This window comes from Ailuropoda melanoleuca, chromosome 3, assembly GCF_002007445.2.
Source record: "Ailuropoda melanoleuca isolate Jingjing chromosome 3, ASM200744v2, whole genome shotgun sequence".
In the NCBI taxonomy this organism is placed as follows: Eukaryota; Metazoa; Chordata; class Mammalia; order Carnivora; family Ursidae; genus Ailuropoda; species Ailuropoda melanoleuca.
This window is the reverse complement of record NC_048220.1, coordinates 25,991,867-26,005,069: the sequence shown is the minus strand read 5'-3', so window position 1 is coordinate 26,005,069 and position 13,203 is coordinate 25,991,867. Positions and strand designations below refer to the sequence as shown.

Here is a 13,203-nt window from a genome sequence, read left to right as displayed (position 1 = left end):
TCCCTTTCAAGAATGCTTCTAGGAATGTAAATCAGTCAGGGTAACGTTGGGATAAGCATCTGCTACTTTTTAGGAAACACCACAATCCAATTTCCACACGTGAAACTACATGCAACCCAAATTAGTTTCGGCACAACTTATAACTGACCACATCACACAGGTTGTGGAATGTTGGCTAAGTGTGGCCCCAGACCATGGCTGGGTGCCATTCATTCATTCATTCATTTATCACCTATTTTCTCAGCACTCTCTGTGTGTCAGGAGTGTGGCTCTGGGCAGTGGGGGTAGAGGTGAACAGCCAAATGTGACCTCTGTCCTCCCCTCGCTGCAGCCAGGTGGGAGCACAGATGTGGAGTAGGGGATTTCAAGTGCAGGGAGCTGACAGCTGGAGAAGTGTGTTCTCAAGGAGAGCCTCACTGGGGTCTTGGCCTGGTCCAGAGGTTTAGCAAGAGTTACTCGGAAGAGGTCAGGATGTATGTGGCCCAGGCAGAAGTGAGCACCAGTGCTGGGGGGAAGCCTATCCCCACTGGGGTCAGTACCAAGACCAACCTGTCCAAGAAGTCAGGGAAGGAGGAAGGAGTGGCATGAGAGGCAGCCAGAGCGGGGACGGATGTACAGGGTCTGGCGGCTTCATTGAGAGTTTGGTTTTCATCAGGAAAGTGAGGTGAAGGGTTTTAAGTGTGTGTGTTGAAGGAAGGAGGGGCAAATGTATCGGACTTGTTTTAAAAGAGCACTTTGGTGTCTGGGGAAAGGGATGTGGTTGTACAAGAGGAAGGCCCTGGGTAAGTCACCTGTATGCACACAGGGCACCTCATTAATTCCTTTCCCGCCCGGCCCTCCACCCGGTGTCCTCTTCCTGAAGCCTGGTCTAGTTTTCATCTTTCTCCTTCCTCCCCTCCAGGAAAATCCAACAGGCTGGTGCTGGGGGCAGTTCTCAAAGGATGGGAACAGCACACATGGCTTCTCTGCAGAAGAGCACCTAAGGATACGCACAGGTCCACCGGGGGGATACAAGGATGTAGAAATTACAGAAATGGAGGGCAGACGGACTGTTTGAAGGGATTGACACCAATGGGCATGGTAGTGGGGCATGGGAGTGCAGAGACACAGGTGGGCACACCACTGGGAATGGCCAGTGCAGAAATTCACTCAGCTGGGGCGGGGCGGTGCCCTCCTAAGGAACGCTGATTGAGTAAGTCTGGAGCTTGGAGGCAGGAATCCGAATTTTTAAAAAGCCCTCTCCTCCCCCTACCTACGTTGAGTCTGACCTGGGTGGCCCGGCGACCTTCCTTTTGAGAAAGTCTAAACGCTGGCCGGCTCCTTGGCCTCGTATTCTCAGTCGCCTCCGTGGGCTGTCAGCAGCTAGAGCCTGAGAGCTTATTTCAGCCCTGCATTGAGCTGTGGATAACCACTTCCCAGGCCGCGGGCCCAGGGGCGGCGCGGCTGGCGGGCGGGCGGCACAGCAGCGCGCGGCCGCCAGGGGTCGCCAGAGGCCTCGGCTCGTGCGCTCGGGCTCCTCCGCCCGCGGTCGCCGCGCCCGAGCGAGCCGGAGAGCGAGCGGAGCCAGAGCGCTGCGGGCTCACAAAGCGGCCGGACGCGCGGCGGCGGGTGGCAGGAGCGTAGGAGAGCGAGCCGGCTGATAGCCTCCTCCGCGACCGCGCCACGCGAGCTCGAGCAACTCGGACGCGGCGACCCGGGCCGGCCCCCACGGTACGTGCCCCGCGAAACCCCGCGCCCCAACTTGGGGTAGTTGGGACCTCCCCGCAACCACCGGCAGGCAGGCAGGGTCAGGGCCTGGGGGTATCTCCGCGCGCCCCTCTTGCCGAGGCGGCAGGGCAGGCGAGGGGGAGCCCCCCCTCCCCCGCTACGGGTACCTCCTCCCCGCACCCCGTTCGGCCAGAGCCTGGGCTGCTGCTCCGAGCCCTATTCTCCCCTTCCCTACTCCACAGCTCTGGGCTCCGTCTGTGGGAGTGCGGCTTGCCGATCCAGGGCTCCCGGTTTTTGGGGAGGGGTGCTGAGAACCCTGAGCCGAGAGAGTAGCGGTCTGTGGGGCACCCGGAGAATAGGCGACAGGGGTCCTCTATAGTTTGGTAGCAGCCCCTAATTTGTGACGCAGCCTCTTCAATTTGTAACTAAGCCCCCCATTCGTGAGAGGCGTCCCCGGGTGGCAGGCGCCCGGGGTGCGCGGGCGGTGACCCTTTTCCCTCCGTGAGATCCCCAGCCCCTACAGCCCGGGCGGGTCGCAGAGGCGCCGAGAGCCCGGGGCGCCGCGAGGGGCTCGCCCGGCCCTGCCCTCCCGCCTCACGCCCCTGCGTGCCCCCTGCCCGCAGATGCCAGCGATCGCGGTGCTGGCGGCGGCGGCCGCGGCGTGCTTCCTCCAGGTCGAGAGCCGGCACCTGGACGCGCTGGCCGGCGGCGCGGGCCCCAACAACGGCAATTTCCTAGACAATGACCAGTGGCTGAGCACCGTCTCCCAGTACGACCGGGACAAGTACTGGAACCGCTTTCGAGACGTGAGTACCGCGGCTGCTGCCAGGCCCTTCGGGGCCGGGGAACCTCTCTGAGAGGGGGCCTCTGGGGCGGGGTGGAGCGGGGATTGGTGCAGACCTCCCACCCCAGCTTGGTGGTCGGGGTTCCTGGGCTGCTGCTTGTCAGGGAAGAACTTTGAAGACAACTTCGAAGGCTTGATGCTCTTTGCCTGCGACCTGTGGTCCAGGTGTGTGTTATCACAGGTGTGGGGGAGGTGACTGACCAACATGGTATGAATGGCAGGCGGCTCCGAGAGAGGCTTCCTCAGGCCCTCAGTTCCCCTAACGTTGACGGTTGACTTTACCGAGCTCCGTAGAGAACCTACCTGGGGCAGCAGCGTTTTGGACCATCTCTGGGCTGTGCCAGAAGAATCCATGCTGCAGATGCTAGGCTTGGGGCTGAGCCCCGCTGACTTGTTAGAAAGACAGGTGTTCTAGGAGGTTTGGAGGGTGGTGGCAATGGTCCTGATCAGAGGTTGATGGTGGTGGTGTGGGGGAGGTGTGGTGGTGTCGATCCTTGGGGTCTTAGGGGAAAGGGAGCAGGCCACTCATGGAGTTGGTCTCCTGCCCTGAAGAGGAGCGGGTGGCAGAGGGTTGCTCCTGGGGCAGCCCTGGGAGGCACATCAGCTGCCTGTTCCCCCCCAAGGCTGGCTGCTGCCCCACAGGTATGTCCCAGAGGGTGCAGGACCAGAAGCACCTGGCACAGTGTTTCCAGCAGATGGCAACCCCTCGGGTGCTGTGGGAGCTGCTGACAGCTCTTTCAAAGGCTCTCCCAGGTGGCTGGGGCCATGTGCTTGGAGGGCACCGGGAGAGAACTTGTATGATACTTAACATGAGGATTTCCTGCCCTTGAGAGACACCAGCACCACAGAGTCCCTGTTCTTGTCACAGGGCTCTTTTAGGAGGGAGATGTGTGGGAGTCATCCTCCCTTTACTGGATTTGTCTAGCCGTGAAAGTATGAGGAAATTCAGTGAATCCAGATATTTTCTCGTACTTTCTAAAGAACACCTCTCCAGGTTCCACTGCTGAGGAGTAGGTGTGCCCATAGCCTCGAGTGTGGGCTTCTCCCTCTCTCTCTCCCTCTTCCTTCTCTCTTTAGTTGACTGTGGGCTGCTTCTCTTAGAAAGGTGTTTTCAAACACTTTCAATGAACTTTCACAGTTATTTTGAGCTTGACTTATGCAGCAGACTTCCTGTTTGCTTCCCCCAGCCACGAGATGCCTGGTACACTTCCCCCTGTCCCTGACCTGCTCTGTTAACCATCTTGCATCCCCTTTCTGTTCAGTTCAGAGGAGTCCTCTGATGACTTCATTTGTCTGAGACCGAAAAAGATGCCAAACTGCCCAAAAGGTGCCCCCAAAGAAGCATTCACTTATGGACTCAATAGGGTAGAAATAATTTTTCTTTTTAAAATTTATTTTATCATTACATTTTAGATAGAGTTGAGGGACAAGGCAGATGTTTAACTTGGCTAGAGGTGGAAGATTTGGGCCAGGTGTGGAGGAGAAGGAACACCTTTGCTGATGCCTTGGTTAGAGGGGCACCTAGGTCAGATTGAAAGCACCTGCTCTTGTTGGCCCTCAGGGTGTGGAAGGGTTTACTGTGCTTTTATGTCTACTTAAGAGTTTCTAGTCTTGGTATATCATAAGCACGACATTACTCTGATTTCTCATTAAGCTTCAAATTTTTAGAAGTTGAGCTTTTCTCCATTTCTCATCTTGCTTGCATATGGTGACATTTTTTATCCTTGGGTCAATGTTTTCCTGAACCTGACTGATCATGAAGCTCACCTAGGGTGTTTAATTCTAGCACCCACATGCCTCCCCTGGAGAGCTGATTCCACACTGCTAGAATGACTGCTGGAAAACTCTATTTTAAACAAACATTCTTGGTGAGGCGCCTGGGTGGCTCAGTCATTAAGCGTCTGCCTTCGGCTCAGGGTGTGATCCCAGAGTTCTGGGATCGAGCCCCACATCAGGCTCTTCTGCTGGGAGCCTGCTTCTTCCTCTCCCACTCCCCCTGCTTGTGTTCCCTCTCTCACTGGCTGTCTCTATCTCTGTCAAATAAATAAAATCTTTTAAAAAAAAACTAACTCTATTTTAAACATTCTTGTTAATTCTTACCACATTTAGGCAAAATTGCCTTAAACATTGTAAACATGTCTGAAGCTTAATAAGAAGAGAAATGCTTTTATGTCCATACATACTGTTTTTTTGTTTGTTTGTTTGTTTGTTTGTTTCTGGAGAATTTTAGGTGGTAATATTTTTACCAGCATATATTCTTTTAAAATGATAATTTAATCCAGCATACCATTAAAAACATCTAAAAATGTTAAAAAAAATTCCAGACAAGTTTATCATTAACCATTTTATATGCTTCATGGGGTCTTGTGATACCAGCTGTGGCTAGTAACCTCTTCAAAGTTGTGAAACTCAAACTAGATGCTCTTTTACTCCACCTTCAAGCATCTTCATTGGGTCCTTTACTTGGAGTAACCACAAAGCCTCTGTTCCCTGGGACCAGGCAGTAAAAGGTTGCTTGCTCTAAAAAGTGCATGTTCAGTGAACAGTGGACAAAGACCCAACTAATGGGGCAATTGCTCAGCCAGTCCAATTGTTTGCACTGAGTCAGGTCTTCCTCAAGGTTGACAAAGCTTAGCTTCTCTGTTAGTGTTTTAGTTGTTTTTGTTGAAGCCACAGATGACTTATAGAGACTGTGTCCTGAGATTACTGGTATGATGCTTGTCAATATTTGAAAGTCATTGTGGAAAAAAAACTTGTTGCCTTTCCCCTGACTTGTCACTTTATTGCACTCGGGGGAAAGAGATTTATTTTTAAGTTTTTAAAATTTTTATTTTTTTAAAGGTTTGTATATTTTTCTGAGAAAGAGAGAAAGGAAGAGAGAGGAGAGGCAGAGGGAGAGAGGGAATCCCAAGCAGACTCTGACTGAACACAGAGCCTGATGCGGGGCTTGATCTCATGACCCCAAGATCATGACCTGAGTTGAAACCAAGAGTTGGTTGCTCAACCAACTGAGCCACTTAGGCACCTGGGGGAGAAAGATTTAGAAGTGATTTTTGACATTGTGAAACTGAAAACTAAAGTTTCCTTTTAAAATGTTGATCATACCCTTCGGTGGTTGTTATTGGGCTCACTTTGAAATGGCAGTGATGGCCGGCTGTGTGCTCCATGCTCCCCTGCATTGAGTGTGCTGTGACAATCCCAGCAATGACCGGAGAGCCGCTGCTTAGCACTTTGAGGTGGTCCTGTTGCTCTAGGTACACACATAATAGCAGAAACAAAATTTTCAGAACTACTCCACGGCTTGTTGCCTGGAGTGATGGATCCAGGAGAAACAGAGCAATGTTGAAATGGTGGAAGATGTTTGCTCCTAATTGTACTGGTGGTCTGTTAGTTTGGTCATCATTCTTTTATAAAGATGAACAGTTGGGATGTTTGGACAAACAGAGACTGAGACTTTTGCACAAATGCAGTACTGAGAAGGAGAAGATGAAGAAGGTAGATGTTTGTATTATGTTGTACAATAATTTCCAGCTTTCTGCTGTCATACATTTAACTTCCCTCTGGTTTGAGATTGAGGGGTCAAGATGCTACAGTCATTCTCTGGATTTTTCCTCAGTGTGATTTCACTTTGCATAGTCATTCCTCTAAGGAAATTTTCCTCTGTTCATTCTTACATTTATTTGCACATTCATTCCCACACCTATCTGTCTAGAATGTGCTAGGCCATGTGGGCTGTAAGGGTGCACAAGATAAATAATGTGATCTCTTCTCTCAGTAACCTCTAGTCTACCGTTGGAAATCCTTTAACTTAGGCTTTCATGCATTTCTTTCTTATTCTGTTTTTTTTTAAATTGTTTTTCTTTAAACAGTCATACATTCTGGTTATAATTAAAAAATTAAAACATTGCAGAAATAGATAATACCTGACATGAACCAAGCACATTGTTTAAGGCACTTTACATATATTATCTCATTTAAAATTCATAACCATCCTAGGAGAGAAGTACTATTATCAACCACTTACTGGGAGGTTGAAGCTGTTGCCCCAAGTTACAGAGCTGGGCTGTGGAGGAGCCTGGACTGGACCCAGGCAGCCTGACTCCACATTCTGGCTGTGCATTGCAGTCAATCAAGAGTGGAGCGGATTTAAGGTGTGAGGCGCCTTTGATATCCCATTGTAAGTCTTTCCTGCTTTATGTCTGCGGGCAATCAGTGAAGAATCTTAGTTTGAGACAAAGTGGAAAGGAAGCCAGGTAGATACGGCTTACCGTAAGGGTCACATCAGGGCCTATCTTCTGCTAATAATGAGCTTCTGATTTGATTAAAATAATATTGTTGCTTACACCAAACATGACATTTTCTTTCTTTTGCACACATGAAACTAGACTTGACATTTAACTCCAGGATAATTACCTTGAGCAGGTCTGAAGAATCAGAAACATTGCCTTGGCTGGCATTTATCTTAGTGCAGAGTGACCTGAGTTTGTAATTCTAATGAGACCACAAGGACCAGCCTGCATTCTTTCTCCTCTTGGTGTACACTCTGTGGGATTTGGTGGTCTCTGTAGCAGAACTGGGGTGACAGTGAGCGTCTGATCGGCTCACGTGATCTTAACATCTCAGCTGTCGTGAGTTTCAAGGGCGAATGGGGCTTACTGATAGAGTAGTAGCTGGCTCAGTCCATAGAGCTGGTGACAAGAGAGGTGGTATGGCTTAGTGCATCAGTCATTAATCTGTCACCACAGAAACTTGGCTTGTAATAGAGAGTAGCAGAAAATCATTTTGATTAAACAGATTCAAGGAGACTTAAATGAGTTTGTGATCCTGACTCTCTTTAATGAACCCACTATCTTAAATCCCCTGTACTAAATGAGCACTGATAGAAATAATTATTTCACAGGAATCATTGTAAAGAGACAGTTTGGGAGTCAATAGGCCTGAGACCATTCTCGTCTTTTCCGTCCATCCCTTCAGTTTGTCCTTGCCAGAGAAAACCTAGTTCTTGGCTGGCAAGGATGGGAAAGATTTTGGCCCAGTTGACCTTCCTAGGCCGAGTTCCCCTGCCTCTTCTGGTACCCCACCCTCACCCCCAAGTCCTGCCCTGTAGTGCTTCCGCTGAACTGAGAGGTTTGCTGAGAGGGTAAGTCCTCTCCTATAGGCTCATGAGATTATTTTCAAAAGCAAGAAGTGGTCCCAAATGGATCGTGGGGCCTGTGCTACTCCCCTAGAGGAGAGGGACCTAATCGTTAGCTCGACTCTTTCATCTTGCTTGGAGAGAGAAAGTAATGTTAGTGACTAAATGTTTTATGATAAATCATATCTTATTTACCTAGTGTAACGTCTTTCAGACCAAACACACTCAATATCTAAACTGAAAACACTTTGAGGATGACTCTCTTTACCTTTCTTCTGGTGAGGTGACTGTGAATGTTCCTCAGGAAATTTCTCAGACCCAGGCTCACCATGGATCTCCTCTCCCCAGACTAGATAACTACAAATAAAATACATTTCCTGTAAGGGATCAAACAATTTGCCCAAGGTTACAAGTATTTTCTTACTCTATTTCATCTAATATAAGATGCCATTACTTTTAAGATGCACCGTTTTGTGTACTTCTAAGAAAGAAGACTGCCCGGAATGAAGAATTTAATAGACCCTTGGGTAAAGCTGGGTCCCCAGAGGACTGCCCGCTCACTGTAAAGGTAAACAAGAAAGGAACCCACCATGCAGAGAAAGGAGCTAGTAAGGTGACTTGCATGTCTCCACCTTTGCCCTGGTGAATGGAGGGAAAAAATAAGCCCCTGGCATTTCAGCAGGCTGACTCAGCGCCTACAATCCTGTGGCCTCCCAAACCTTAGTTATTTAAATTTAAAGTAGTTAGATTGTTTGTCCTCTCTGAATCCCTGACTTTTCATTTGTTAAGTGGGGATAATGACACTTTATTGGTGAGCACTCTGAATTTCAAGTAACGGAAATCTATTCATGCTGGCTTACATGGAGAAGAGAACTTACTTTGTAACTGAAGATTCTACTGATCAGCTATGATTTTAGGTAAGGTTGGCTCCAGACACTCAGCTTACATCACAGGACTTGAGTGTGTGTGCTCATCGTTCCTCTCTCCCCCACCCCCTGCCTTTGGGCTTTCTTTTCCCTATGTTGGTTTTGTTCTCAGGCTCATTAATTCCATGTGGTAGCTCATGGCAAGTACAAATTTATATCATCATAAAGTTTTTATGTCCCAATAGTGCCAACAAAATTCCCAGAATTGAGACTTTTCAAGATTCACCCGCTTTATATACCCATTCCCAGTCAACCACTCTGGACAATTGGGTAGAATATGGCAATTGTCCAGGCCTGGGACCTGGGGCTAAAGTGGTGGTGGGGGCTCCGCTGAAGCCCATGGTGGAAGGGAGGGTTGAGGGGTAGCTCCTTAAGGTGTCATGGATGTCCACTATGTTAACCAGCCTTACGTGCTGGCTTGAAGAGTAAACTGGCTAATACTTGCGAAGCTCTTAGCAAAGAATCTGGTGTAATAAATACTGAACATGTAGAGACTATTTTTTTTAACTTTTTAAAAAAAATTTTATTTAAAAAAAATTTTTTTTAAAAGTTCCATGATTTACTACTTGCGTATAACGCCCAGTGCACCATGCAATACGTGCCCTCTTTAATACTCATCACCAGCCTATCCCATTTCCCCCCTCCCCTCTGAAGCCCTCAGTTTGTTTCCCAGAGTCCATAGTCTCTCATGGTTCATTCCCCGTTCGATGCTTCATTAGTTGCGTATAACACCCAGTGTACCATGCAATACGTGCCCTCCTTACTACCCATCACCAGTCTATCCCATTCCCCCGTCTTTCTCTGCTTGACTTATTTCGCTTAGCATTATCTCCTCCAGTGCTGTCCATGTTGCAGCAAATGTTGAGAAATCGATCTTTCTGATGGCTGAGTAATATTCCATTGTATATATGGACCACATCTTTTTTTTTTCTTAATTTTTTTAATGATTTTTTTTTATTATGTTAGTCACCATACAGTACATCCCCGGATTCCGATGCAAAGTTCGATGCTTCATTAGTTGCGTATAACACCCAGTGTACCATGCAATACGTGCCCTCCTTACTACCCATCACCAGTCTATCCCCTTCCCCCACCCCCTTCCCCTCTGAAGTCTTCAGTTTGTTTCTCATAGTCCATAGTCTCTCATGTTTCATTCCCCCTTCTGATTACCCCACCTTTCTTTATCCCTTTCTTCCCCTACCGATCCTCCTAGTTCTTATGTTCCATAGATGAGAGAAATCATATGATAATTGTCTTTCTCTGCTTGACTTATTTCGCTTAGCATTATCTCCTCCAGTGCTGTCCATGTTGCAGCAAATGTTGAGAAATCGATCTTTCTGATGGCTGAGTAATATTCCATTGTATATATGGACCACATCTTTTTTTTTTCTTAATTTTTTTAATGATTTTTTTTTATTATGTTAGTCACCATACAGTACATCCCCGGATTCCGATGTAAAGTTCGATGCTTCATTAGTTGCGTATAACACCCAGTGCACCATGCAATACGTGCCCTCCTTACTACCCATCACCAGTCTATCCCATTCCCCCACCCCCTCCCCTCTGAAGTCTTCAGTTTGTTTCTCATAGTCCATAGTCTCTCATGTTTCATTCCCCCTTCTGATTACCCCCCTTTTCTTTATCCCTTTCTTCCCCTACCGATCATCCTAGTTCTTATGTTCCATAGATGAGAGAAATCATATGATAATTGTCTTTCTCTGCTTGACTTATTTCACTTAGCATTATCTCCTCCAGTGCCGTCCATGTTGCAGCAAATGTTGAGAATTCGTTCTTTCTGATAGCTGAGTAATATTCCATTGTATATATGGACCACATCTTCTTAATTTAGTCATCTGTTGAAGGGCATCTCGGTTCCTTCCACGATTTGGCTATTGTGGACAATGCTGCTGTGAACATTGGGGTGCATATGGCTTCTCTTCACTACGTCTGTATCTTTGGGGTGAATACCCAGTAGTGCAATTGCTGGATCATAGGGTAGCTCAATTTTTTAATATTAACAACAACTCCTATAGCACTTCATGTATTTTTCCTAAATTTTAGTTGTATATATTTATATTTTAGCTTTTTAAATCATTGGGTGCTTCCTGAAGTCAGAGCCTGAGTCTTATTGTGCCTGGCACACAGTAGGTGGGGAGTAAACATTGTATTGACTTGAATTTTTTCCTAAGCACACCTCTTGATGTACCCCTGGGAAAGAAAGCCTATAGGAGAGATGCCTGTGTGGCTTAGTCGGTTGAACAGCTGCCTTTGGCTCAGGTCATGATCCTAGGGTCCTGGGATCGAGTCTTGCATCAGGCTCCTTGAGGAGCCTGCTTCTCCCTCTCCCTCTGCCTGCTGTTCCCCCTGCTTGTGTGTGTGCTTTCTCTCTGACAGATAAATAAGTAAAATCTTCAAAAAAAAAAAAAAGCCTATAGGAGAATTATAGACATTTATGCTTTTATAGTTTTTGGTAGGTGGAAATTCTACATCATACTCATGCTGGAAAAACATTTTTTGGGGGGGCGGTTCTAGTCTCTATCTCTAAGCTGGGACCTTACAACTTTATAACCCTTTTCAGGATACCCTGTCGTATAGAGCTCAGTGTTCCTGGACCTTTACCATTAAGTCCAGCACAGTAGGCTGCTCAGTGAATGAATGAATGAGTGAATGAGTGAGTGAATTATTCTGGATGAGGACTTTCCACATCTCCAGGATGGGGAAAAGTTGTTCTTTGCAGAGGGCTGGCCCCAGTAAGTCATGCTAGCTTTGGACACGTGTCTCATTCTTTTAGTTATTGATAGTGATTATGGGTACCAACAGATGGGGGTGCTGTTGAGAGTCCGGGAAAACCTGAAAAAGAAACCCAACCCCTGCACAATTCAGTCAAAGCTCTTTGAAGCTGAGTCCTTTCATAGTGAAGAGCCCACTCTTGACCTAGTTTACCTTGCAGTCTTGCCAAATTTAAACTTGGGTCTTTGGCCAGAGCGTCACTTTCCTCATCTATAAAAGTAGAGCAATCATACCTACTTGCTGGTCTGGGGGAGGATGAGTGGGATCATGACGCAAAGCACAAAGTGAGATGCTCATGATCTTTGAGTGGCTGGTAGACCTGCTCCTCTGATTTGCTTTCCGAGGGTCACTTGTCTTCTGCCCTGTGAGTGAATTGTTGGCACACAGCTGCAGATGTTGTTTACTGTCTCATGTCTTAGAGAAATGTTGGGGAGGTTTGTTCCATTATCCTTGAGCAAGTCTTCATTCCTTGCCAGTCTGGAAGGCTGTGTGAGGTTCCATATGGTCTGTTCTCTGTTAATTTCCAGTTGCAGCTTCTGGCACAGAAGACTTTCCCATTATATTTCCCATCATCACTGGACCTCCTGAAACTAGTAACTCATCATGATGTATATGAGAGGGACTTTGTGCCCAGCTGTGCCTGAAATCTGAGTTATGTGAAGGGCTCCCCGGGGAGCCCTGTTTTGCCAGCTCAGCCCTAATCAGTATCACTTTCAATGTTGAGCTCCGATCCGGGTGCCTCCAGCCCATCTCAAAATGTATAAACCTCATCTCGTCCTACAGAGAGATCCAGGGTGGCTTTGGGGTAGGTGGGGTTCTGCATTACTGTCCTTGAGGAAGTTCCTCCAGGGTCTAGCAAGTGTTGCTTGTTGAAGTTCAGGAGTCCCCAAGCTTCTGTTTTGGCTTTAAAACCAACAGGAAAATATTGGTAGGGTTGGCCAGGCCTTTCTTCCTTCTCTCCTCTGGTCTAGCTCTTCAGATTGAGATCATCACAGGCTATCAAAGGACCTATAATTCACTAAAGACAGAGCAGGTTGGCTGTGGTTTAGGAAAACCCAAACAGTAAAAAATAGCTAATGCAGGGCGCGATGGTTTGTTGGTGCAAAAATGTTCTCCAAATGCCAGCTAGGCGCCAGGCCTTTGCTGGGTGTTGCGTGAAGAAGACAGATGTGGTTTGTACCCTCCTGGGGCTTACCATCTAATAAGGCAAACAGATAAACTATCACAAAGTAATCATGTAGGGACAGTAGACAAAAGTGCTACAAGGTGGAGGTACAGATGCCTTGAGACTATGTAAAGGGGAGGGGAAGGGGCTGATGAACTCTTTTGGTCAGGGAATACCGCCCCAGGAAAGCTGTTGGAGCTGACAGGTGGTGGATGACAGGAACGAGCCAGGCAAGGAGAGGAGGTGCTTGTGTTCCAGGCCAGTGGGAAGAGCAAGTCCCAAGGTCTTGAAGTGGAAAGGATCCTGATGTGTTTCCATTAGACGTGTTTGCCCTAGGATTCTGTTCAGCAGCAAGCTCTCTCCTAGCTTATTTAAAAAGCACACTTTGTTCTATAACTTCTAATAGTTTGGGAGTGGATTCCTTTGGGTTTTCCATATAGAGTATCATGTCATCTGCGAAGAGAANTGCGAAGAGAGACATTTTGACTTCTTTGCCGATTTGGATACTTTTGATCCCTTTTTGTCTTCTGATTGCTGTTGCAAGGACTTCTAGTACTATGCTGAAAAATAGTGGCGAGAGTGGACATCCTTGTCGTGTTCCTGATCTTAAGGGAAAGGCTTCCAGCTTTTCCCCATT

General features: G+C 47.5%; 1 protein-coding gene across 3 annotated transcripts in view; it reads left to right on the top strand.

Annotated features, from left to right (window-relative positions):
* Nucleotides 1-1,537: 1,537 nt before the first annotated feature.
* SPOCK1 (SPARC (osteonectin), cwcv and kazal like domains proteoglycan 1) overlaps nt 1,538-13,203 on the top strand; it is a 500,255-nt gene continuing 488,589 nt past the window's right edge. For all 3 annotated transcript variants that reach the window (XM_034656051.1, XM_034656050.1, XM_034656049.1), the window contains exons 1-2: nt 1,538-1,710; nt 2,331-2,513. In XM_034656051.1, the coding sequence (XP_034511942.1) occupies nt 2,331-2,513 (183 nt within the window). In that variant the 5' untranslated portion in view covers nt 1,538-1,710. The remainder of the gene's footprint in view (nt 1,711-2,330; nt 2,514-13,203) is intronic.